We start from the raw sequence: 26,673 nt of genomic DNA, 5'->3' as shown, positions 1-26,673 counted from the left end.
ACTGGCCATTAAGATGGTGTTTGAGGACTGGAGACATCATCTGAAGGGGGCCCAACATCAAATTGAGGTCTGGACAGACCACAAAAACCTGGAGTTCCTGCAGATCACCCGGAAACTGAACCAACATCAGATTTGTGGTCCCTCTTCTTTTACAGGGTCATTTTCCATGTCACTTATATCCCCAGTGCTTGCAACCAAAGGGCAGATGTGCTCTTGCAGAAACCAGAATATTCCATATTGAAGATCTTGCTCCAGACAGTTTTGCCTGTGGAGTCTTTCTCCGCACTTCAGGAACCAGTGGACTTACGGGTTTAGATATGGAAAGCGCGGTGGCATGAGGATTACATGGATCAACGGAAGGAAGAGGTTGCGCCCCCCTCTCCATGGACATTTAACAAGGACCTCTTGTGGTACTGAGACAGGCTATCTGTGCTGGTGTGGCCATTCTAGGACCTTATCCTGTCAAAGCGCCATGATAATCTTGTGGCAGGGCACTTCGACATCTTTAAGCCATTGAACCTAGTTTCTCACACCTTTTGGTGGCCACAGTTGTGACACAGTGTCCAGGCCTATGTCATATCCTGTGTTCAATTTTGAGAGGTCAAGTCAGCAACGGGAGCTCCCCTAGGACTCTTCCAGCCATTGCCAACAAAGGAGAGACCTTGGGGTGCCATTTCCATGGACTTCTTGATGGTTTTTCCTACATCTTCTGAATTCATGACCATGTTCATGGTGGTAGACATGCTGACAAAGATGGCACATTTCATTCCATCTCATGGATTACCGATGGCTCATGCCAATACTTGCATGTTTATCCAACATGTCTCCTGGCTGCACAGCCTACCTGGTAGGATCATTTCAGACAGAGGGGCTCAGTTTACAGCCCAGTTTGGAAAGGGCTGATGATGGCTGTAGAAGTGAAAATCTGCCTGTCATCGGCGCATCATCCAGAAACCAACGGAGAGACTGAGAAAGTCAGTCTGGAGCAATACCTGCACTGATTCATGAACCAGCAATAAGACAATTGGTCAGATTATTTGGCAGTAGCAGAGTTTGCATTTAACAACTCACAGTACATCTCCATGCAAATGATCCCTTTCTTGGTGATTGTGGAATATCATCCTCAATTCTTTCCCCTTATGCAAATCAACTCATTGGTTCTGGCAGCTAATGACTATCTATCTGAGTTGCAGGCTGTCCATCAATTGGTGCGAAGGTATCTAGAGAAATCCAAGGAGGACTATAAAAGAGTCATGGATCGACCTCAGAGGATGATGCCATTGGCTGTGGGGGATTGGGTATGGTTGTCCACCAGACACCTTCCATCAGACTGGCTGGTCAGGAAGCTAGACAACTGGTACCTTGGCATGTTCCCTGTTGAAGCAGTCATCAACCCTATTGCTTACCATCTGACATTGCCATGCTCGATGCAAGTCCATCTGGTCTTCCATAGATTCTTCCTTCTTCTAGAATAGCTTGTCTGTCCACTCTGACAACATGACCATCCCCAGCCAGTGCCATGTCATGGAGATGGATTGCCCGAGCATGAAGTTGCCAGCATTCGGGACTCCTGGTGGCTGAAAGGATGGTTTTCTTTTGTGAAAGAGGAAAATTCTCATTTCTCCAAATTTCAAATTAACTAGGTTACTTGAGCCAAGTTTGTTGGAAGAGTACTAGGGACATAATACAAGTTTATGTCCACTTGAAAAGTGTTCAAACAACTTTTAATGCTGAAAAAAAATGCTGATTAGTAATAATAGCAAATATTCAGCAATTTGTTTTATGCCTTCACTTGCATTTCTTTTACGTTTAAACTTTTTTTATTCTAGCTCCCAGATAGTGGGGGACTAGACTAGATTAATTAGCCTGTGTCTACATATTCATTGGAATCACAGGACAGAACAGGCGTTCAGTCGTTTTTCTTCAGAAATTTGTCATAAAGTAATTACTCACACTTCTTCTGAAAAGATTATCATAATATTTGTTTATGAACTGTATATATAGCCTGTTATATATTTTATCATCAATCAATCCTAGACGGGCAGAGTTTGCACTGAATTCAGTTTTCACTGAATAGATGAATGTGATTTCTTCCAGCTTAATGTGAGTATGGTTACTTGGAGAATATTTTTCTTTACAAATATTTTATTTTCAAAGAGGAATTAGGACTGTATACTCAGTTAACCTTGTGCTTGTTCTTGAAAAGGTAGGCTGAAGGTTTTTACTTTTTCCCAGACTCTCTTCATTTATTGGGCTTTAAGGCTAAGAATGGGAGGTAGAAATAACATAATAAATAATAATAATTATTATATTTTTATTTTATTTATTAGATTTAGAAACTGACCAATTCCTTCACAGCAGGAAAATGTGGTGTACCAGTAATACACGAAAGCCATAAAATTGAATAAAAATTTAAAATGGATACAATATCGTCAAAATTCAATATTAAAAATTAATTAAAAGGCAGGGGGATTTCAGGAAGCTAGTCACTCTCAGGTCTTTATACATCTTTGTCAGGTCCCAAAAGTGCTTTTTCAAGAAGCAACTGGACTTTCTGGTTTTTCTTTGGAGATGTTTTGCTTCTGATCCAAGAAGCTTCTTCAGCTTCTTCAGAGTGGGGGCCAACTTAACTGCTGGGGAGGGGGGAAGGTTCCAAAAAGCCAGGACAATGGCAGAGAAGGCTTTCTTTTTGGACTCTGCCAATCAGAATTCTTTAGCTGATATGTCTAACATACCTTCCCTTCCTAACTGAGTGGAACAGGCCAAAGTAGTGAGATGAAGATGGTTCTATAGGTAATCTGACTTTATTGTACTTGAGAGAAACATGTATAACAGAAAAAGAATTCTAGTATAATCATGACATGTGTATCATGTGCTACCATAGCCGGATGGGTTTATAATTCAGTCTAATGACATAGTTTATTTTGTATCTGAATAAGGAACTACATACTTAGACATAACTTGTGCTACGTACATATGTATATTTCAGAGATAAAACATAGAGGCAAGCGTGCACAATGTATATATTTAATTCTTACATTGAGGTCTTGTACAATAGGAAGGCTGACCTTTTTAGATGTGCAAAGAATAAAGTAGCATACTAAAACTCCAAAGCACATTTATTTTCCAAAGGCCTTGAATCAATTTATAATGTATAGTATTCTTTTAATGAGATACAAGAAAAAAGATTTTTTATCATGCATGTCTTTATTTTTCATCTCTTAAACAACTATCTCATTACTGAGTACCTGACTTACTCAGAAGACTCACAGACTAGATAGGATTTAATTGGATTCTTTGCCATTGGCAAAAATAAAACCATATACAACCAGAACAGTTGTGGAGTATCAGAGATACACACATATTTGTTGCTGAATCATCTGTGATACAACACTAGTTAGATATTTCATCTTTGTCTTGATGACTTTAAAAGACATTAATCTATATGAACGTGACAGATAAATCTAGTCTGGGTTCTACAAGTTTTCATTCCTTGTAATAATTCCTTTCATACTTTCATTCTCATTTCTCCAAATTTCAAATGAACTAGGCTGCTTGTTCACAAACTTTAATTGAAAAAAAAAATGCTGATTAGTAATAATAGCAAATATTCAGCAACTTGTTTTATGCCTTCACTTCCATTTCTTTTAGGTTTGAACATTTTTTTATTCTAGCTCCCAGATAGTGGGGGACTAGACTACATTAATTGCTTATGGTAGAATAGAAGAAAAAGAACTGAAGAAAAATAAAAAAATGCAATGTATTTTGCTGATAATAATGGAATGTCTGTGGCAAAGTAAAGCAAAGATAGTTCTAATAGTAATAGGCACCTTAGGTACAATCCCAAAATATCTGGAGCATTCCTTGAACACCATCCATATTGACACAATCACCATCAGCCAGTTGCAAAAGGCAGCTTTACATGGATAGCTACATACTGATATTTTAAGTTCATAGGACAACATCTCCCTATCCTAGGGAAGGACTCAATAGGTAGATAAAAATATTAAATCTAAACATGTAGCTGATTGTGCAACAAACAATAATAATGTAGCTACAGCAACAAACAATTGTGTAATGGTATGTATGGGATATTTTCTGAAAATGTTTCTTTCCCACAGAAATATCTGAAATCTTTAGGTTATTCAAAGAAAAGAACCAGAATAAAAATGGTAAGAACATATGTAATTTATTTCTCTATAACCGGAAATATGTCATTGTTTACTGCCTTTAGAACAAAGTAAATTTCAGCATGGAACAATGAAAGTGAAGTGTGTGACTTCCTATTGCAACTTCCAGAGTTTTCTGCAATCATGACTGCTGAAAATGAGAATCAGTTTTTGACCTTTCTGTAGCCCTGAAGCAAGCATATTACAAAAGAAAACGGAACACCGAAAGGTCTTATACAGATGTCAAACCTGTACATTTAGACAGTGTGACTGACCATTCAGTGATACTTAGCATCTACTTCTTAATGTTAAATGATATTGAAGGTGTTGCTGTCTTCCAAACGTACACTGCCAGGAGTTAAATTGAACAGAATAAAATTTGACTGAATTCATTTCACTGAATTTGTTGCCTATGCAAAATTTATAAAATCTCTCTCTTTCTTTCAATAAAGGACAGATTTTCTAAACTGCCAGCTTTCACCCCCAGGTAAACAACATATTATAATATTCTCTCTTGATTTACAGTCATTGAAATGGTAGGTATAAATCTTAATGCTAATTTGCCCCATCAAAGTGGCAACCCTAAACCTACTAACATTTGAATTATATATCCAATCATATCAATATTTTGCCAAGAAGGAAGAATAAAAGTTTCATAATTAACTCACAATGAACAACTCTGGCATCTACAGTAAATGCTGATCCTGGAGCAAGCCAGATTTCAGAGGAATCTGCTAAATTAGATTTAGCTTTTATACGGTTGGTTAGATAAGAAGCAGTTCTATCCATTAGTTTAACTTTTTGTTTCAGTAAAATATGTTCATAAAGTGTCACTGACATTTTATTAATATAATTTTTATTAATTTTGATTAATCAGTATCATGATATATTAATGCCTGTTAGCAAACATATGAGAATTAATATTGTCTTCTGCTACTTGGCTGACACCTGCTCTTGATGATAACCAAAGAGGATATTTGTCAATTATATTTCCTCTACTTTTTAATTTACAAACCACTATGTTTGTAAACCACATTGTTCTAATAACCTCAATTTTCCCAGGCTACAGTATAAATTTATGCATGGACTTGACATATGCTTTCTGAAAATTTAAAATTTAAATTGCAGATATAATCATTTAGAAAAAAAATAAAAATATAATCTTTGTCTCTAAATTTTTAATAATATAATATGCAATAAAAAACTAATCACCTTCTATTTTCTTACAATTGTAGCTTTTTGCATCTACAATACTTGAAATCTTTAAGTCACCAGAAGGTTGCTTAAATGTTTCAAGCATTGTAGATAAGGAGTGTTTGAATGATGACTGATTTCTACCTTTCTGTGTTTCTTTCCAAATAGTGACATCCGGATTTCCAGAGATATATCAAAACATGAAAAACAGAATGTAGAGGCCAGAAAATGCATAGTGAAAGCATGTCTTCAGAAGCTTAAAATTGAATGTTCCATGGTAAAAATCCATACATAACATTGAATTACATGTTAAGAGTGTTGGGGCAGGGGAAGAGTCAGAATTTGCTTTAATTTAATGTTGCTTAAATTTAAGTTAAATATCTTAATAAGCAGCATAATCACATACTACATAGTAAATCATTGTAACCCCTTTTTTCACATTCAAACAGAAGCAAATTTGAAGGGGCTTATGAGCTACAACTAGGGTTCAGAGGCATGAATGGATCTGTACAGCAGATGGCTCTTTGTTAGGGAAAGCGGGAAAGTAATGGCTCCATTGTTGACGAAATTTCTAGCAGTGGTTTACCTATAACCTGTCCAGGGAAAAGAGAGGTAATCTGCCATTGGTTGAATTAAGGTTTAGTAAAGCTGGTTAAAAAAGGGGAAAAGATCTAAGAAAGAAGATAGACCACAGTAGAGTAGAAATAAATGGATCCGCATGAGAGATTGGAAGGAAGAATGAATTGGAAAAATAGGAGACAATGAAAAATATTTGAATTAATGTCAAATTCATTTCAACAGCAGTTTGATAATTGAGAAAAGTATATTTTTGTGCTGAATTCATATATGGTACTAAATCATAACTTGTTTCATAGTAGTTTGTTGATGTAATAATAGCTGGTTTCACACAGCATGCTAAGCTATAAACCATAGTTTATGAAGTATAACATTTGGGTTCATACAATACATTTAGCCACACTAACAAATATTATTATACATTAATAAATGCTTGAGTACATGAGTAAAGAATTTGTGCTACAAAAACAATGATATTCATAGGGCATTTTGTTACTATTATGATGAAAATTTTAAGTTTTTGTGATTAGTTGTACATGAACAAAATCAGTTCATAAATGGAAACAGAAGAGAAGAAGTCATCGTAGGATGACATGCTAAATTTTAAAACACACATTATATGTTATGAGATTAGGTGTAAAATAAGATTCCAATTGACAGATTTTTAATGATATGATAAATGACATTTCCAAACACACACACACCATTCATCATATATTTAAGTTTTAAGTGTTCAACTTGACAGCTGGATATTATCAAAAATAATTATTATTTTTCTGTCCCCAGAACAATATCCCCAATATTGCCATATTGGGTTCAGGCGGGGGACTGAGGGCTTTAATTGCACTGCAGGGAACCCTGGGAGAGCTGCAGAAACAAGATCTGCTGGATATAGTGATGTATCTTTGTGGAGTATCAGGTTCAACATGGTAAGTGGCAGCAAACTATATTGGTGGATGACTTATACATTTATAGACACAGCACTGAACAAAAAGCCAGAGATCTGATAAAATTACCTCTACCAATTCTGCAGGCTGTAGGTGGATGAATCTATGACATGGGAATGGCATTTGAGAGAATAGAGACATGGCTGGAAGGAGAAAGGAGTTTTAAATGTCTTGATATTTAAAATTACATTTGTCAATTCCTGAAAATAAATAGCTTTTTCACTAAGTAAGGCTTCTGAGTAAATCAACCTTAAACATTTGACCAATAGTTTTATATGTATATATTAACCACTCCCACAGATATCCAGATAAGGGGCGGGGGGGAACCTCTTGCATGACCTATTTTCTCCAATGAGTCATAAATCAAACACACATGCCATTCTTTTTAGCTTTTTGCACAGAATGCTGATAACCACTATCTTTTGTTCCTGAACTAGGAACTAAAAATAATTACTGGGATTTGCTGGGACATATTTTATGGGCAGGAACATGACTGCTACTATCTCAGGCAAAATAGAAAAGTTGGGAAATGTGCATTTTTAACCCTTAGTTTTCAGGTTTGGGGTAATCCTCCACCATTGCTATGCCAACAGTTTTACCTATTTTCAAGGTGTATGTCATACATTTATGAAAATGAAGAATGGGGAAAACAACTAAAGAGCTTGGAAGAGAAGTTGTGTGACAAACTGGTAAATCCACACTGGGACTGGAAGAGAGTGTTAAAAAAACTGATTGAGTCAAGTAAAGATGACACATACTCCTTGACTGATTTCTGGGGTTATGTTATAGTTTACAAAATAATGCATGACGTGAGTATAATGAATTCCTTTTAATAAATATTTTGTTGTTCCCTAGAAATATGATGGATGCTGTAACTGTTTTAAGTGATTTAGGAAACAAACATGCAAATGTTCTCATGAAACAATAGTGCAATATCTTTTGCATTTATTTCATTCTACCCTGCCACAACTGTTTTAGGAAGGAAAAAAAGGAGGGAGAGAGGGAAAGAGAATAATGGATAACTACTTTCTTATGGAAGAAAACAAAATGGAAATTATTATTGTAAAAATACAACACATGAGATTATGTTTAATATTGTGGAGTGGAATGTTCCAACTCATTCTCTTCCATTCCACTCCACTGCATTCCATTCCAATTTCCAAGCTTTTTTCCCCTCAGCAGTATCAGTAGAGAGTATCCTTAAGTATATGAAATTTTCATTGGACTTTCAGAAAGAAATCACTTGTTTGTAAAGTTACATGAAATAAAAGAGATTTTTTTCCTTTTCTTATTTTAACACAATAGCTTCAATTGCGGGGACTAATTAGTGGGATAATAGCATTTATAAAACTGAACATTTAACTACATGGATGTACACTTGATTAAAATCCCTTCTCCAAAGTAGACTTTTGTATTAATAGGAAAGCTAATGTTTCCTTCAGATTGTGCTTGATTTTTGTGTGGAAGAGAATTTGTCATGACATTTTCTAAGTATCCATATTGTAGTAATTTATCACATGATTTATAGTTCAAGATTTATTTTCCCTTTTCTTAGTGTGCCTCCCAGGGCTGAGAGAAATTATCCACCTGGCTTTCTTCCTAAAGCAGGATTAGGACTCACAGTGTCCCAGAGCTCACATATACCAAAGTGATAATTAAGCCCATTTAGTTTATATCCGATATGTAACTTGGCTTGGATTATTTGCTTATGAGTTTCTTTCTCAACAGCTGGATGATCATCATCTGTCTGATGAACAGAACATTTGTAACAATGGGGTAGTTCCTTACCCAATCTATGCAGCAGTGGATGGAACCAGATTACATCCTGATGCAAATCAATTCAACTCAGGTGAACACTAAAATCTGTCTATGTTTATCACAACTTTCATTTTGAAATCAACACATGCTGGATTGTCTGTCTCTATCTATCTATCTATCTATCTATCTATCTATCTATCTATCTATCATCTATCTATCTATCTATCTATCTATCTATCTATCTATCATCTATCTATCTATCTATCCACACACACAATGTATACACACATACATTAGATAGATAGATAGATAGATAGATAGATAGATAGATAGATAGATAGATAGATAGATAGATAGATAGATATTGTTTGGGGAAGTCACAAATATATGTTATCTTTTTAATCCACTTTTGAGGCATATTTTTCTGATAATATTATGTGCAACAATATCTTTAATACAGATATAGGACCAGAATTTGCGAAGAAAGGTGGTTGCTAGATAAGTCATGCCCAATTTTATGATCTAGTTGCCATGTTAAGTGAATCACTGCAGTTAATAAGGGAATCATGGTGTTAGTAAGCAAACCCAGCTTCCACTATTGCATTTTCTTGTCAGAAGCTGGCTGAGAAGCTAACAAAGAATGATCACATGAGATGCTGCAACTATTGTAAATAAATGCTGGTTGCCAAGTGACCAAATTTTGATCATGTAATCATAGGGATGCACTGACAGTCATAAGCATGAGGGTTGGTTTTAATTGGTTTCTAAATGATTTTTGGGAAGAGGAAGATAACCTGTAAGAAATGATTCAAACTTTGAGGCACTCTTCATGCAATAGCAGGATATTAAAAGAACTATCCTGCTCTGCAACAGTAGTACTTACATGTTCAAACTGTAATTTTTCAATCTCTTTAAAGATATCTGGTTTGAATTTACACCACATGAGAGTGGATTCTTCAACCCTGGAGCATTTGTGGATGTGACTCTCCTTGGAAGCAAGTTTGAGAATGGCAAACTGAAGGAAAAGAAGAATGAAAAGAAAATGACTTATCTGAGAGGTAGCATTGCTTTTGATAGACATATACTGATGTAGAATGCACAGTCTGGCAGGGAAGCTTAATTACAGAGAATCTTTACTCCAGTTGGAATATTGGACAGACTACTATACATAAATTGTACAAGGTTACTGATTTGTTTGCAGCTGTGTTAGTATCTTTGGGAGGCATAGATGGAAATTGAAACACCACAAGCACAATGTGAGTGAATTACAGATGGTATTCAACCAGTTCTGACAGGTTCTGGATAACTAGTAGCAGAATTTTTGAGTAGTTCAGAGAACTGGCAAATAGGCTGGCTCCGCTCCCGCTGCCTCCCAGCTGATCTTCACACACCCACAAAGCCACACCATGACCACAAAGCCACACCCACAGAACTGATAGCAAAAAAAAATTGAATCCCACCACTGGAATGAATGTAATGGTTCACACAAGAGAAGGCATACTATTGTGCAGTTGTAGTGCAATAAGTCTGCAATTTAATATGCACACCTCTCAGAATAAATTGGGGAGATAATGGACTCATAGAAATTTACTTTACAGTACATATTTCTAGAATTGCACTAAAACTCCTAAATCTTATAAATTTAAGGGATGGGGAATGACAACATTACGGGATTAGATAAGGTCACCAACTTTATTGTTCTCTTTCTTTTTTTTCCTATTTTAACATTCTGTAACATGTTTACAAGTGCACAAGTAAAATATAAAACCAGATATGTGACTGTAGTGAGCAGGGTTGTCTCTATAGGATAGCCAGGTAGTGATCACAATAATCTGCTATAAAACATTACATTCTGAATCAAAAGTAGTGATGTGGTAGTATCGTACCTGCTGCTATCACCTACGTTCAAAGGGAAATGTTATCTACATGTTATCTAACCTGTACTCTGTGGCATGGAGCACTCATATCCTGCTGATTCTGTTGGATAATAAAATATTTGTAGCAGCAGAATAGAAGATAAAGGGAAAAAATCACAAAATACAAAGATCTTCAAATAGAAGTAGAATGACTGTGGAAAAAGAGAGTAAATGTGGTAAGGGGTATTTGGGTACAATCCCACAACATCTGGAGCACTTAAAAATTTAAAAAATGTAAACACTGTCAATATTGACAAAAGTAAAGCTGCCTTTTGCAATTGACTAATGGACACATTAGTCAATTGCAAAAGGCAGCTTTACTTGGAAAGTTCTGGGACAGTACATATTATTAAGTAACAAAAACTGTCTATCCCATAGCTAAGATTAGAGAAGGATTTGAAAGATGGATAAACATCCAAACGACTGTATGATGAACCATAATGAAATAAATTGTTGTTGCAGCATCAACAGGGTTATAACAGATGTTATACATGTTTCCAGATGTATAACATTGAGGCATGTGGTGTCTGAATGTGTCAAAAAAAAAAAACCCTGCAATTTTTATATACACACGTAGTTTTTATCTCTAATATCTTACATTTATAGCTATGACTTATTGCGCGATCTAGAATACAGTACTTGTGCAATTTAAAAATGATAGTTTATAACTTTGTTAGGATAATAAATCCAAAATACCTGTTTATTTGTTATGATTTTTATTTTCTATGAAGCACACACAGTGCTTTTTAAAGTGAGAAAATAAGATATTGTTATTTCAAAGAAAGGAACTATCTTTATGAGTGGTTCCCATAATGCTTTTAGGGAAAACTTATCTTGAGGGGATGGGAAAGATCAAAATAACAAATAACTGAGATGATACATACAAGTCTATATCTCACCTGAGGCATCTCCAAATAATGACCAAATTATTATTTTCAATATGATCAAGGGGCCAAATTATTAAATAAATATGTAATTAGATAATAATTATATTAACTATATTTCTTGGTAGTGAAGTTTAATTTTAACTAGAGTGAATTGTATTTATTTGTCTTCCATTTACCATGTCTTGCTTTTGGGAGGATGGCCAACACATTGGTCCAAAAAATGCAATATATTTAAGCATTCTGTCTGACATAACATATGCTTGCACATTTTGCTAAGTTTCTAGAAAACTATTCCTTTTCTTTCAGGATTATGGGGAAGTGCTGTTGCAGATTTCACAACAGACATGCAAGTTTTAAGAGGTATTGTATGTTTCATATTGATGCAAAAAGTTATCCAAGATTGGACTGTGGCCCAATTGAGCAAAGAAAGTCTCAGCATTCCAGAAGAGCTAGAAAAAAATATTTAAAAAATAAATCTTCCATAAAAGATATGTGTACTGGTGGGACAAATTTTGCCACATGCAAAGTGAAAGGAAATTAATTTCCAGTGAATAAATGAATTTCAAACGTATGTACTCTTATGCCCTCTTATATGGAAATTTTAGCTGATGTAAAGTCAGATTGTTTTCCCAGATAAATATTCTTTAGAAAATGCTGAGATAGCTATAACAGCACAGCTGTTTATTTTTGTTTCATTTAATGTTAGACATATCCTTTAGCATTGAGCTATAAAATTTGATTTTGATTGAATTTTGATTGCTAATTAAGATTTGTTAGATTAAAAGATTTTAGAACTGGCCATATAATAGATTGAAAAAAAAATTGTTAAAACTGCCCAGAAAATAAAGGTCGTCCAGAAAAGTATACTTACTTACACACTAATTAAAACGTTAAAAGTGTCAAATAAAACAGTCCTGGATGACTTGACAACTGATCCAAGAAGAATTTTTCAAGTCTTTAATTTGGAGATAATAACTTTCAGGTGTTTATATGACCAGATGAACTTAAAAAGATGTTAAATAATTGAAAGGTTTATATAGATAAAGTTATTATTTGAAATGTGACATGTTTTTAACGAGGTTGTGAACATATTTATAAACTGAAACTGTTTGACTCTATTATATTTCTAGATATCCTTAAGAAGTTGATTTTTCATTATGAAGCATCAGGTAAGTTCCCAATGAAGCATCAAGTAAGTTCTAACTTGTTAGAAGTACATAACATCAGATCTCTTCAAAAGAAAACCACTCTCTTTTTATCAAGTCTAAACCCTTGCATTTGCACTGTGCAATATTGATAGTAGCTTTTTTGTCTAAAGGGCCAAGAATAGAAATATCAGCTTGTGAAAAAGCACAAGTCCAAAATTAGGATACTATGATATTACCAGAAAAGATTGGTAAGGACAACATAAAACAAAAAGATTTTTTCAGTACATATTCTCCAAACCCCACTTTTTATCACCACCTGGAGATGCTAGAAAAGAGATATTTTGCACATACACAAAAATCTCATCCAGTTAATCAAACACTAGAAAAGATTCCAAAATGATGTCAATGTCTTGACAGCAAATGTTTTGCCTCATTACCTTACAAATAAAGACATATTGTTAGGCTTTAAGCACCTTGTCAAGGAAGTATACAGCTGCTATAGGATGGCTATACAAGTAGTCTTTAATTCACTAATGAGATTTCAAATTGTTCTTTCCAGCAAGAAGCAAAGCTTCTCTTTTTGCTTCAAGTGATAGCCTAATATGACCTGGCAATTATAGTATTATGATAATACTTAAAAACAAACAAGGGACAACTTGTTAAGAAAGGAATGTTCTGTGAGTGATTGAACTTTAGCTTAAAATCTGGGCGGAATTGGGCAATAATTTTTTTATGCTGTATCATAAGAAATGGACACTTACTTTGAAGATATAAAAAAATAATTCAGCAATGTCATTCTATTTTTGAAGAATACAGATGCTCCTGTGACTACTGTAAAGTTGCTTTAGAGACAACACAGTTCTCCCAGCATATTATGGAAAGCCAAACATATATGATGGAAAGTAAAACACATGAAGCTATTAAGAAGCATATCACAAACATTACAGAAATCCTAGAAAGTAAGTTTCCTAGAAAGTAAGTTGATCTTAAAGAATGGTAGGTTTTAGCCTTTTCTGTTTCTGTGAAATTCATCATGATTTCACTAGTGGCTTCTACTTCTGATTCATAGCCTGAAGACAAATTCCTGCCAGCAAGAATACAGTAGTGAATTATCTTGTAGAATTAGACATGAGTATCTAATTGTATCTAAGTGAAGGAGTTTTCTTGTCCATTTCATTTAGCTTTAGATTGTGCTTTGGGTCAGAATACCTATTAGATTTTCAAAATCCAGCTGTTTTTACTAAATAAAACCCAAAGTAATTGGCAATTAAAGTATACATGTGCATGTCTACAATCCTATCTATTCTGTTTCTCTCTTTTGAAATAGACAGCATTATGCAATGTGCAAAGGGCAGTGTGTTGTTTTTCTATATAATAATAGAAGAAAAATAGTAAACCAAAAAATTAAATCCATGTGATAAGAAGAAAAGGAAATATGGTTCAGACTAACAGAATAACACTAATACCATTCAGGGAACTGGCAATTTATTACTTCTCTGCGCAGTGAGGCAACATATTGAATTATTGATTCACCCTTCCTCTGAAGGCACTGCCTAAATGCATGTCTTCTCACAATCTTAGACGGGGTTGGAGCATAGTGATTTTTTAATTTACTCAGGAGCACCTCCAAGGTACAGTATTCATGGACGCCGGGGTGGACAACACTCTAGCTGTGCCAAACATTTCCGGGCCGCAGGCACTAAGGAAGAATCCCTTCTTCCTTTCTGCCATCGCCTCAGTAAGATCATTGGCTAGAATGAAGCAATCAAATCTCTCAATGAATGCTTCCCAGGATTCTTTTTCTGCATTGAAAGGCATGAAGCTCGGGATGGCTGCCATTATGAGGATTAGAATTAAAACACTAGCTCGGATGGCTGAGGGAATTTAAAATTCCATCCTCGTCGCCAGTTTTATGTATTCCCTGTGAAGGGACAAGTGACTGAGGCGAGTGCGCACTAAAACACGAACTGCTTTAATCAACACAACTAGGGGAACAGAACAGAGCCTGCCAGTTTGACAGCTATTTATACAGGTGGCTGTCAAACCGGCAACTAATCAGAACATGACATTTTCCTGCCAGAACCCTTCTTTAATTTCAACCAATGGCAATCATCCTCAACCCTGATTGACACTGAAGATACAACAGAACCCTTGCAAAGTATTATTATTTCTACCATGTCTTGGATTGATTCATTAATTTAAATAACTAAAGTCTCTTCCTGTGGTGGGGGAGATCCCCAAAAGGCAAGATGTTGGCCCACTGCATAATCTTATAAAAAACAGTGAGATTTTGATCATGGATGGAATCATGACTTTTTGGACTTTCCTCACAGATACTTTTGAGCCTTGCATATTTGGTTGTCATCTTTATACAGTGTTATTGGATTTATGAGTCTCAGAATCCTCCAGCTAATAATCTGCTAGCATTGTTATTTCCTGCATCTATTTTAGTTCTAGTCTGTTTTATAAATTAAGATTTCACTAAATTCAGTTTGGAAGAATGTTTGGAAGTATTATCTAGTATGCAATTTAAGAAATATGAATAGCAGATATTCCAAAGATTTGAACTGATGGCATCTTAAGTTTAATGTTTTAATGAATTCTTTCCATCTCCAATTATATTAAAAAGACAAAGGACCCAGTGATACCTACAACTTTTGTTGTACCCTGAAGGAAATTGATTATTCTTTAGACACAACTGAGAATGGTAAACACATTTTGAAACTGGTGGAGACCTTACAGTTAGAATTTACAGGTAAGTACGATTCACAATGTATATATTTTTAAACTCTCCTATAGACCAGTTCCTTCCATTTTGTTTGATGGTGCTTAAGTTCTTTTTATTGTTGCTATTATCGTAATAATATTGTCTCCCCTTTATAAATAACTCAAAATAATGGAAATACCTAATACTGCTTTTTATGTTTCTCATCAAAACAAAGCTGCAAAACTAGGCTGAGAGAGAGATTGGCTCAGTTAACTAGTCAGTTTTTATGAGTGGCTCAGAATATACATACTTAGAATATTTTCTTTGTACAAGAACCATGGTAAATTGTTTTCTTGCAAAATCATTTTACTGCATATCACTGACATTCTTAAAAATTCTATGTGTATTTGCACAGCTGAAAAAAAAGTAATCATCGATCACAAAGAAATTACAACAAGTAAGTATCATATGTACATTAATGTCATCTTCATTGTTATTTTATTAGAAATAAATTTAGAAATATGAAAATGAAGTTCTAAGATATATATTATTCGCTTTTTTGCCACAGTGATTTGGATATTTGTTATTTGAGTATGTGGCCTTAAATTTTTCATTCTTTGTTTTAAATTATGAGAAAAAAAAGTAACTTGGAACTCTCTAAATCCATATCTACTGTAGATAACAGCTATAAGCTGTTCACCTTAAGTCCGGAAAAGACCTTCATAAAGATTTCTACCTGAACAGCTTATGTGTGAAAGCTACATCTTCTTGGTAAATCTGGAAAAAGAGAGTTAAAATTATTAGGATGGATCAGGGAAGATCTAATTCTATTCTCTATTTAGTTTAATTAACCAGTGATTTCATTTGAATTTTCCCTTTGATGTACAAGGTTTTTTTCCCCTCTCCAATCAATCTATAGTCATCCACAAAACATATTAAATAGTCTATCTGAATGACATGATTCAATCTTTAAATTAAACCCTTGCACAGTGGTTATTTAGTGATATATGGAATTTTAATAAATAAATAGATAAATTCCAAGAGATATACATGTAAAACCACTGCTCTGTAAATTTACTGCTTGCTAGGCACATTTATTACTCGCCCCTCCTTGCAGATCACTGTTCCTCTAGTATTTCCATAATTGAACTACTGGAATCCACAAAGTTTAAAATTGGCATCAGCATTTCTTTTCTTTGTTTAAAGAAAAGGAAAATAAAAACCAGAACATCTTAGACATGCCAATTATTCTTTTAAAATATTATTCACAGCTCTGCCATTCTGATGACCTTACCACATTCAGCTGCTAAAATAAATTCATAAAACTTCAACCTCTAATGTATATCTGCAGTTTTATTCTGCTGTGAAAAAAATTATTGAAATAGGTTTTTTTCTTTCCATTTGCAAAAAAATTATAGCCTTAAAAAGACTATTGATATTTTTTTTTATTATTTTATTTATGCATTTTGCAGTACAGCTAGACAAGGAAATGCATTGCATATTTGAGTGGTGTGTAATCAAATGCATATTATCTGTAATCAATTAAAATGTAGTTAAAATATGCATTAAATTAAATCAGATTGTATGGTTATCATCATTTCTTTTGGGGGCACTGCTGAACTCAAAAATAATGAACTTCTTTTTCTGCAGTCTTCACTTCAGAAAAAGTTACATGAACCTCAGTGTTAAGTTATTACCAGAATTTCAGAACTAACCATTTCATAATGTTAAAAAACTGTTCATTAAAACAACACTTATTGCTCTGTTTTCAAACTCCTGCTATTAGTCACAAGTGAACTGGAAATGAATACAGAGAAGATTACTATGCATGAGACAAGTTTGGAGTTCCATATATTTGGATATGGTGAGTTCACCATTAATATTCTGGGAAGATAAATAGCTTCAGCTTTAACCATCAAGTTTACCAATTTATGGGATGAACAAGTTATCGGGTGTAATAGCTTTTTCTAAACTAAGACTGTGATTTAATGTGAATTATGTGTCAAAGGCCAGATACAAAAAATAGTGAATTAGACCAGGACAACTAAATTAATTTCCTTTTATAAGTAATACATGTTCAATGCTATTATTTTCCATACATAACTTTAATACTTTCACCTTTCTTTTACATGCAAAGTATTTAACAAATTTTGATTTTACATTTTTAACCATGGTTTCAGGCTTGTTATTTGTGAAGCCACCATAGCAAGACTGCTTTTCACAAGTTCCCTAGAAAATTGTGATCATGTATATAGGATATCAGTACTAAATGAAAAAAAAACCATTTGAATGAATGAATATTATTTTCATATTATTAATACTGTAATATTGTTATAATTTTGCAGATATATGGGACATCATTAAATTTATACACAAAACTCTTCAATGGAAATGGGGAAACATTTCTAACTATACTTACAAATACAGTAAGGATAACCTAAGTATATATTAATGCATATGAATTTAAATTTATTTCTCTTCAGTTGTGACAGTCTTTTATGATCAGAATAAAATGGACAAAGATGTCTTTAAGTTAAAATTAAATCCTATTAATTACACCCATATAGTTTTCTTGGCAGGGTTATAGAAATGGTTTGCTTATCTATGAAACCTAGCAATTACTTTATGGTTCTCATCCAAATACTAAGCATGTCTAAGCCTGATAGGTTTCCAAAAGCAAGCAAGAATACTTAGATCCTTTAAATTGTTACCACATTTGGGAAGTGAATGTATATCTTTACCTTTCTCAGCAAGCCAAGTAAAACTAAATGTTATCTAGCATATTTATTTATGTATTTGATTTTATCCCATCTTTATTGCTTTATTAGTAATTCAAGGTGGTAAACATACTCCTTCTCCCCACTAAACAAATCTGTTACTTATTGCTTGTGCTGAGAGAAAGTTATCAGAGTCACTCAGCTAGTTGTTATGCCTAAGATAGGACCAGAACTCACAGTTTCTTTGTTTCTAGGCTAGCATCTTAACAACTACACCAAACTACTGGCAACATAATACTCGAAGAACATGTTTAAAATGCTGATTAATAGTTCCCTGACACCAGTTAAAAGAAGTAATTTTAACCAAATGGCTACTGGATAACTGTATTCTACTGCCATGAGCAAACATGTACTTAAAAGTCAGTAACAATAGCAATGAGGCAAATCTGTGCTTTATGTGCTTTCTAATAATTGGATTGGATTTGATAGGTATCCTGAATTATCTAAAAAAACTCATTTGGTGACCTTAAAAATCAGAAAATTTTCATTGTAGACATTTGATGCCATAGGATTTGGTACAATATATTTTGAAGTGATTGTAAAGACAACACTAGGATAATATTATGATAACTTCTCTATCATTTTGAATCACTTTGTTTTCTATCCAAGAGAGGAAAGGATAATGCTTATCAGAGCTAAGAATTTAGATAGATGGGAGCACAGGAATTTTCACAGTTCCAGATTAGGTTTGCATTGTGTAAATGAATCATTCAAAGTGATTTATACAGCTAAGTAATGAAGAAAATATTTTGTTTTCTCCCCTTAGGTGACCTGAAAGACAAAAGCTTGACTGAAAAAACAGATGTTCAGTTGGTAGATGCTGGCATAGCCATAAATTCTGCTTACCCCCTTGTCTTGCGTCCAGAAAGAAAAGTGGAACTCATTCTATCTTTTGATTTTAGTGAAGGAGATCCTTTTGAAGTAGGTTTTTCATATTGGTATTTTTTAATAATAAAAATATGTACTTTGAGGTACTCATATTGTTCAAGCTGAAATTTATTGATACATTTTAGGAGTTAGTCATAATAATTGTCACATTGTATGCAATTCAGTTTCATAAATTATTTCTTGTAACAGTCCAGTGCTTCTTGATAGAAAACGATACAGCCAATCTTCTTTGAAGGGTCATCCCAAGTTGTGATCAGTGCTTTCTTTATATGAATCATGCCTGTGTTATTGAGAGATAAGAAATAACTGCTCTCTCTCTTGCTAATTAAAAGCAGGGCACATATTTGTTTTCAAGAGCTATTTCAAATCAGCAGCAGATCACTTGACTGATGAATGAAATGAATCACCCTGTCAAAGTTCTTCATATCATAGAAAGGAAGCCAGTTAAGGTTTCCTCTTTACACAAATTTATCTAATGTACGAATGCCATCCCTATTGGTAGAATTTACCTCTTTGCCATATCCAGATTTATACTTTTCAAAATGTCATGATGCAACGGAGAACTGAAAAGTACATTCAACATGTCTGTGTTAAGTAATAGGAAACATAGAAATATAACAAATCACCTTAAAAAATTGCAAAAATAGATTAAAGGCCATTCTAAAATTCACATGAAAAGCTAGCTGCATTTAGTCTTTATAGCAAAAACAAAAACAAAAAGGTCCCATCACTCCTGAATATCTAAGCAATTTATTTTGACATAAACTTTTGAGTATCATAGCATGAGGATCATAGTACATAGAATATAGTATGAGGATCAAGTATATAGAATATAGTGCTAAGGAAATATATACATATATTCTGCTGTTATTGGAATAAAAGAAACTGGAATAGGCCTTACTTATAGGATCCTATAATTGTACAGTACATTGTTGCACTGATAAGTCGCTGATAGCAATGAAAGTAGGTGAGAAATTTGTACATATTTTCATGTATTTTAGCTCAATTGTTTTACAATTAAATGTTAATTTAATTAAAAGAGCCATGGTGGTGCAGTTGTTAAAATGCAATATTGCAGGGTAATTCTGCTGACTGCCAACTGCCAGCAGTTTTGCAGTTCAGACTTCACCAGGCTCAAGATTGACTCAGTCTTCCATCCTTCCAAGATTTGTAAAATGAGGACCCAGATTATTGGGGGCAATTTGCTGACTCTGTAAACTACTTAGAGAGAGCTGTAAAACACTGTGAAGTAGTATATAAGTCTAATTACTATTGCTATTGCTAAATTAGTCTTATTCCCAAGTTTGTCGTCAGTGAGAAAGGATCTAAAAAAGTGACATGCTGCTGTTTGAGTTGTGAGATTTCTGATATCAGATATTTGGGGAAGAGCATAGAGGTTGGTCAGTCTACCTATTGTATGTATTTACTTGGACTGCAATGGAAGATTTTATTATGATTGGAGTATTGTAAATGAATACATGGTGCTGCTTGTGAAGACAATTTATAATAGGCAGCTGGTGTGGAAACTGGTGGAAGTTAGCTAGTAAAACCCACTGTTGTACAATTACATTTCTTTTAAGGCCACTATAATCAATTTCAATAGACATTTGGCTGCAATTCAAAATGCTAGCCATTATCATAAAGCCTTATTTGTTGAAATACATCACAAACACCTCACAATGCACGATTCGTTTTGCTTATTCTGGACATTGACTCTTCCCCAAGGTGCAGGGGACATGGACAAGGTGCCAGGCCTTCTCAATAATAGTGTCTTGTTTTGTTTTTGTAGTGTACAATCCAGAATTCTAAATTAGGGCTGGTATACAAAAACTGTGAAACAAACCAATATGTGTTCTTATAGACTAGCCAGAGATCAATATTTTTTATGAGGATGCAGTACTTCATAATATTTGTTTTGCATAATATATTAAACTGCAATGTGATTATTGAGTGGGTCATGGTTAATATATGATTTAAAATATGACAATATTTCAGTTCAATCCATTCAAATGTCAATTTTCTCTTTTGATCTACTTTACTTGGACTTGATTGATTGATATCTTACTTTTACTGATTCATAGCATAATTAATTATTTGCTGTGTAGATACAATCCCTCTCAGTGTAGACACCTCATCTGTAGTATAGAGTTTGCAGTTTGAATTTATTTTATTAGGTATCACTTTTCCATCTTCTCTTCCCAGACTATCAAGAAAGCAAGTCAATACTGTAAGAAAAACAAGATTCCCTTTCCTGAAATTGATGCCCTTAAGTTAGACAAGGATAAAGACAACCCTGAAGACTGTTACATCTTCAGAGGCAATGGTTGTCCAACTGTCATGCACTTTCCACTTTTCAACAGAGTGAACTGTGGAGGTACGTCATGTGTTCTTAATAAATAGTTCAAAGTGAATAGAAGTCCATAGACAAAACAAGAAGTACACTTTGCAAATACTCATTTCCTATATTCTGGGATAAGTTTGACATGACAGATATTTGATGGTTTCTGAGCAAGAAGATTACAATTAATGCTTTTTCGTTGAGTTTTGTTTGCAACATTGAACTAAGAAAAGCTTTCCTCTAATTTCTGTGCCTCATAACATGATTGATAATGGATAATTTCCCATTCAGATAAATTCTCCAAACTGGACTGATAAATTGGATTGGATTGCATTGTGGATATAACTTTAATTGCCTTATCCAGTCATTAAAATGTTGCTATTTTATATAATCAATATTATGTTTTTTTGGTATGAAAATCTTTCCAAAAATTGTTTTCTAATGCTTGGAAAATACCTTTTTCTAAGTCTTTAAAGAAGCCCTAATTGTTTCAAAGGATTTTTAAAATCTCCCTTTATATTTTATTGAATTTATGTTGAAGGATACCAAACAAAATACAGGTATAGATTTACTTCTAAGTTGAAAGCATGTTATTATAGGAAATGTTTATTTGTTTACTGAATTTGATCCTTTTTGTTTTCCAAGATAATGTATCGGACTGGCGTAATAGGTATACAACCTTCAGCCTATCTTACCCAGAGCAAGACATCAAAAATCTTCTTGAAGCAGCAAAAACAAATGTGCGAAATAATGCTAAAAAAATCCTGCAAATGTTGAAAACTGTAGCAAATCCTTAACAACTCTATATCGGGGATGTGAATGTTGATATTCTCTTTAACTCAAAGGCAAACAATCTTGAGGAATCCTCGAATTAAAGGATAGTTTTATTGAAATCTTATAATTTGTAGTTTAATAATTAGTATATTTTACTTTGGTTGTTTTTATTTTGCAAATGCTTTTCTAGGTAAAAATGCTGAATATGGATCACTAAAATTATGTTTCTTCTTATTATAAATATATTCACATTTATACACTCCTTTTTATCATAGGTAGCTGGAGTGTGCCGTAGATATATTAGGTTGGCAAAAAAGGGCTGTTCTCAGAATTATCAAATTATTATTAATTCTCACTTGATTATTGTTTTTACAAAGGCTGTTAGCATTGATCACTAGAAGAATGCTTGCTTTTTGCCATTGCCCATGTAAAGGTATTCTAGAGCATGTTTGGGGGAGGGGGGATCAGAATATAATGTCTGCTTCCAAAGTTGCAAAATAGAGTTCACCAGAATGCAACAAAATAAAATGTATATCATTGCATTATGTCCATCTGAATAATAATAATAATAATAATAATAATAATAATAATAATAATAATAATAATAATTTTATTTGATTAGCCGCAACCCTCTCCCGAAGGACTCGGGGCGGCGTACAATCAAAGCAAATAAAATACAAATAATGACAAGATAGGTGCATATATTGAGAAATGAAGCTATATATTGTGACATGCTTTTTAAAATTATTTGAATTGTTATTTTTATATATTAATACTCTTTGGCAATTTTATAATTTAGCATAATTTCCAATATCAGTAGTACATGCAATTTATAGCAAAGTATTTTGTGTTACCTATTTTATGAAATTGATGAAACAGAAAATGCAGGAGTAATTGAATTGAATTAACAAATAATCAATAATGGATTTTCAATTATATGGAATTACTTTATATACAAAAAAAATATCTCCTGATTTAGCTAACCAGGCTAAATGCATTGTAATCTTATTTTTTTTTATCAGTGGTTATTTTAGGTAAAGTAAAATATGCCACATCAGAAGATCTTGCACTTTTTACTGCTGCATATAAATTTGTGTCAGTAATTTTAAATTTTAATTACTTTTTCCACAACATGTACATAAAACTGTTCATATTAGGATGGTTTTAAGTTGTCGTCATCTATTATTATTCTATGCTAGTTAATGATCAAAATAAAACCCATAAGTGACTACACATTTTGCTCATTTCTTTTTGTAAAAAAAAATATTCTTCTACAGGATCCAAAAAAACTGAATATATAACATTTACTAGAAACATATATCACCTATCTTATAAATAAACATATCTTTATACTGTTAAAACAGGAAAACTCCCCTTTGGTTAAACCTAAGTGGAATTTACTATTGGAAAGCTATTTCCGAGCTGTAGATTTAAGGTTGTATACTGTTGCTTTTTATACTTCATTCTTAAATATATTTATTGGTCTAACTACTTCTACTACTTAGAGACATGACGGCGAACCTATGGCACAGGTTCTCAAAGTGGCACAGGAAACCATGTTGCCCAGCACACGCGGCCTTGCCTGTTTGTCTTCTGGGTTTCTGGCATGCAACAATCAGCTGTCCTTCATGTGGGCAGCAGTTCCAAAAACCGATGTGTGTATGTGCGCCAGCTAGCTGATTGTCACGTGTGCATGCGTGCCAGAACCAAGAAGTTTGGCTTTTCTGGAGCTTGATCCCTTTGTGTGCACAGCAGTGTTGAAAACTGTGCATACATGCCAGCCAGCTGATTGTCAGGTGCATATACACGCTAGAATCTAAAAGTTTGGATTTTCTGGTGCCCAGCCCTGAAGAGGGCACACATGTTTGTGTGTGATGTTTGTGTGTGAACTTTTTGGCATTCAGTGCTGAAAATGTTCACCATCACTGACTTAGAGGTTCCCTGAAGTATAACAGTAATTCATTTTTATGCAGATTGGACAACAGAAAATAATATCCATTGGAAAAATGCACTTGCAATCTCTCCCTCTTTTTCTCTCTCTACCTCCCCATATCTCCCCATCAATCTATCCATTTTTCTGTGTCCATAGAAGCTTGTTTGTGTATTCAATTATTATTATTTAGTCATACTAAATGATAGACACATATCTCAACAATGATAAAGGTAATACCATTGAACAATTTTTATAAAAAATAGTAATAAATATTGAGATAGACAAATACTTGCATATTAATTTATAGCACATATGCAAGCCAATTATATTATTTCGTACTTCAAGAAGTAGAGGGAGGACAAAATAATAAAATGCATTTTAGATCTAGACAGAGATCTATTATTTGTGTATGAATATAAGCAGCTATAAACATCAAATAACAATATGTCCTAATAGGATCACCTTCCAAATCTTATATTCTTCTGAAACCAATGTCAAAAAAACAAAAAAAAAAACAAAAAAACGATTCATTAAAAACAAGAGAAAGATATTTATTTCTATGTATCTCTCCAATTAGCTAATAATTGGCATTATGATGTGTGATGTACAGTAAAAGTCTTTCCAACCCATTTCTCAAGGCATCCTTTACTTCACTATTTCTAAGATTGTATATAAGAGGATTAATCATGGGACTCAAAGCTGTATAGAAGAGAGAAGAATTTTTTTACATGTGTTAACTTCTTGGGAGAAGATAGACAAGCATCAGTGGTCCATAATACAAGCCAACCACTATGAGATGAGAAGAACAATTGGAGAAAGTGTTTCACCTTCCAGTAACAAATGCCATTCTCAGGATAGTAACAAGAATGGAAATGTAAGAGGTCACAATGAGAACAAATGGAGGCGGAATAAGTATAAAGGTAAATACAAATGAAAATAGCTCAGTGAAGTAGGTGTCACTGCAGGAGATTTCTCTTATGTCACAAAGAACATAACAAAAAAGTGATCAATCTCAATGTGGCCGAAAAAGATAATATCATATTCCAAGTTAAGGTTGTGCTCACCATCAAATCAGTTGACCAAGACACAGATGCTAAGTAGAAATTCAACTTTCTCAGCAGAGTAAGAAAGTTACTCAGAGATGATTCACACCCTGGTCAGTGTCTCTTTGCTCTTCTATCATCAGGCAGAAGACATCAAAGTGTAGCCAGCCGAACAAACAGGTTTAAAGATAGTTTCTATCCTTGGGCTGCCAGACTTTTAAATGCAACCACAATCACTCCATGCACACACTAGTTTTTTTCTCTTTCTTTCTTTTTTCATTTCTGTTATAATTTTGCACCAGTGAGGTTAAAACCAATTTCGTTGTGTTTAAGTACAATGACAATACAGATTGTACTTACTTATACTTTCTTATCTTGCAATTCATGAGAGTGACATAGTGGAGTGGCTTGCATGTAGGTATCTGTCATAAGTCATCATTGCTAGCAGATAGCATTTTGCAGCTCCTAGACAGGCATATATAAGAAATTGCATGAAACAGGATTTAAAGTATACAATTATCTCCTTTTAACATTTTAGATATAACTGTTGAGCTGCAGCAGGCTTCCATAAAAGCCAGGTTTGCTAGGAAAATGTACATTAGTCACAACCAGTATGATAATGAGGAAGTTTCCAATCAAAATTACCATACAAATCACTAAGAATAATGAGAAGAGAAGTACTTGTAAGTGTTAGATACTTGCTCTAGCTTCAGGTTGTCCTCTCTACCTATTCTACCAAGGTCCTCTCTTCCAGTGGGAACAGAGGTTTAATCCTATTGGTCGAAGGGTCTGACAGCTCCCTATAAAAGGGCTGCTGTCAGACTCAACCTTTGTTGGATTGTTCTCACTTGTTGTGTTATAATAAAGAGCTGTTGTTACCGTTAAGCCTGTGTGTGCCTATCCATTACCCAATCTAACACTGGCAATGAGATTGGGATTGGAAGGCACCTAGACTAACCAAAAAAGAGCGAAGAATCCAGCAAGTGTATGCAGCCCAGAGCTCAACGAGGTTTTCGAGCAGCCATTTTTGAGTGGCAAACTCAAAACGCCCTCTGAACACAAAATGGCCATGCACACCCCACCGACTCCATATGACCTAATCACCAAGCACTGGGACTCATACATGCTATGATTTGACTGCTCCCTCAAGGCAAATGACCTCATGGACGTTTCTGAAGGCCACAAGAAGAACATGTTCCTTGGATACTGTGGCCGGGAAGTGTTCGACAGCGAAAGACCTTTCTGAGCCAACATTGATACAATCAGTCGCTTGGTCTGTGCTCCAGAAGACGCTGAGGACCCACTATGCGCCCAAGCTGTCCAAGCACGTTTGCCAGCAAGAGTTTAACATCAGAAACCAGAAAGAGGGTGAGTCAATTAATGAGTATGTTGTGGTGTTCCGCAAGGCCACAGCATACTACGAATTGAAGATGAAGCCATCTTTAAGGAGTTCGAGGACCAGTCTGGGTAAGTATGTGAGGACTCCAATTTCTTTAGTTTGGACCCCAACATAGCCCCAATAAGGCTAAAACCCAAGAGAGTACCTTTTGCTCTCTGGTCCAAAATTGACAGGGAAATTGACAAGCTCATAGGCCAGGGAATCCTAGAGCCGGTCAAT

At 34.2% G+C, this 26,673-nt stretch overlaps 1 protein-coding gene across 1 annotated transcript; it reads left to right on the top strand.

Annotated features, from left to right (window-relative positions):
* Positions 1–345: 345 nt before the first annotated feature.
* On the top strand, positions 346–22,138 carry LOC309401533 (cytosolic phospholipase A2 gamma-like; the record flags this gene model as incomplete). Its single annotated transcript, XM_081970603.1, has 13 exons — positions 346–410; positions 5,532–5,640; positions 6,726–6,868; positions 7,497–7,695; positions 8,615–8,735; positions 9,562–9,702; positions 11,754–11,807; positions 12,578–12,616; positions 13,405–13,554; positions 15,225–15,350; positions 18,846–19,000; positions 21,170–21,341; positions 21,951–22,138. The coding sequence occupies 13 exons, from the start codon at positions 346–348 to the stop codon at positions 22,100–22,102; spliced, it is 1,626 nt and encodes a 541-aa protein (XP_081826729.1). The 3' UTR covers positions 22,103–22,138.
* Between the last annotated feature and the right edge of the window lie 4,535 nt (positions 22,139–26,673).

This window comes from Natrix helvetica (assembly GCF_964273705.1).
Source record: "Natrix helvetica genome assembly, chromosome: Z".
NCBI classification, from domain to species: domain Eukaryota; kingdom Metazoa; phylum Chordata; class Lepidosauria; order Squamata; family Natricidae; genus Natrix; species Natrix helvetica.
Note: the sequence above shows the minus strand (reverse complement) of the source record. Positions and strands in the feature narration are given on the sequence as shown.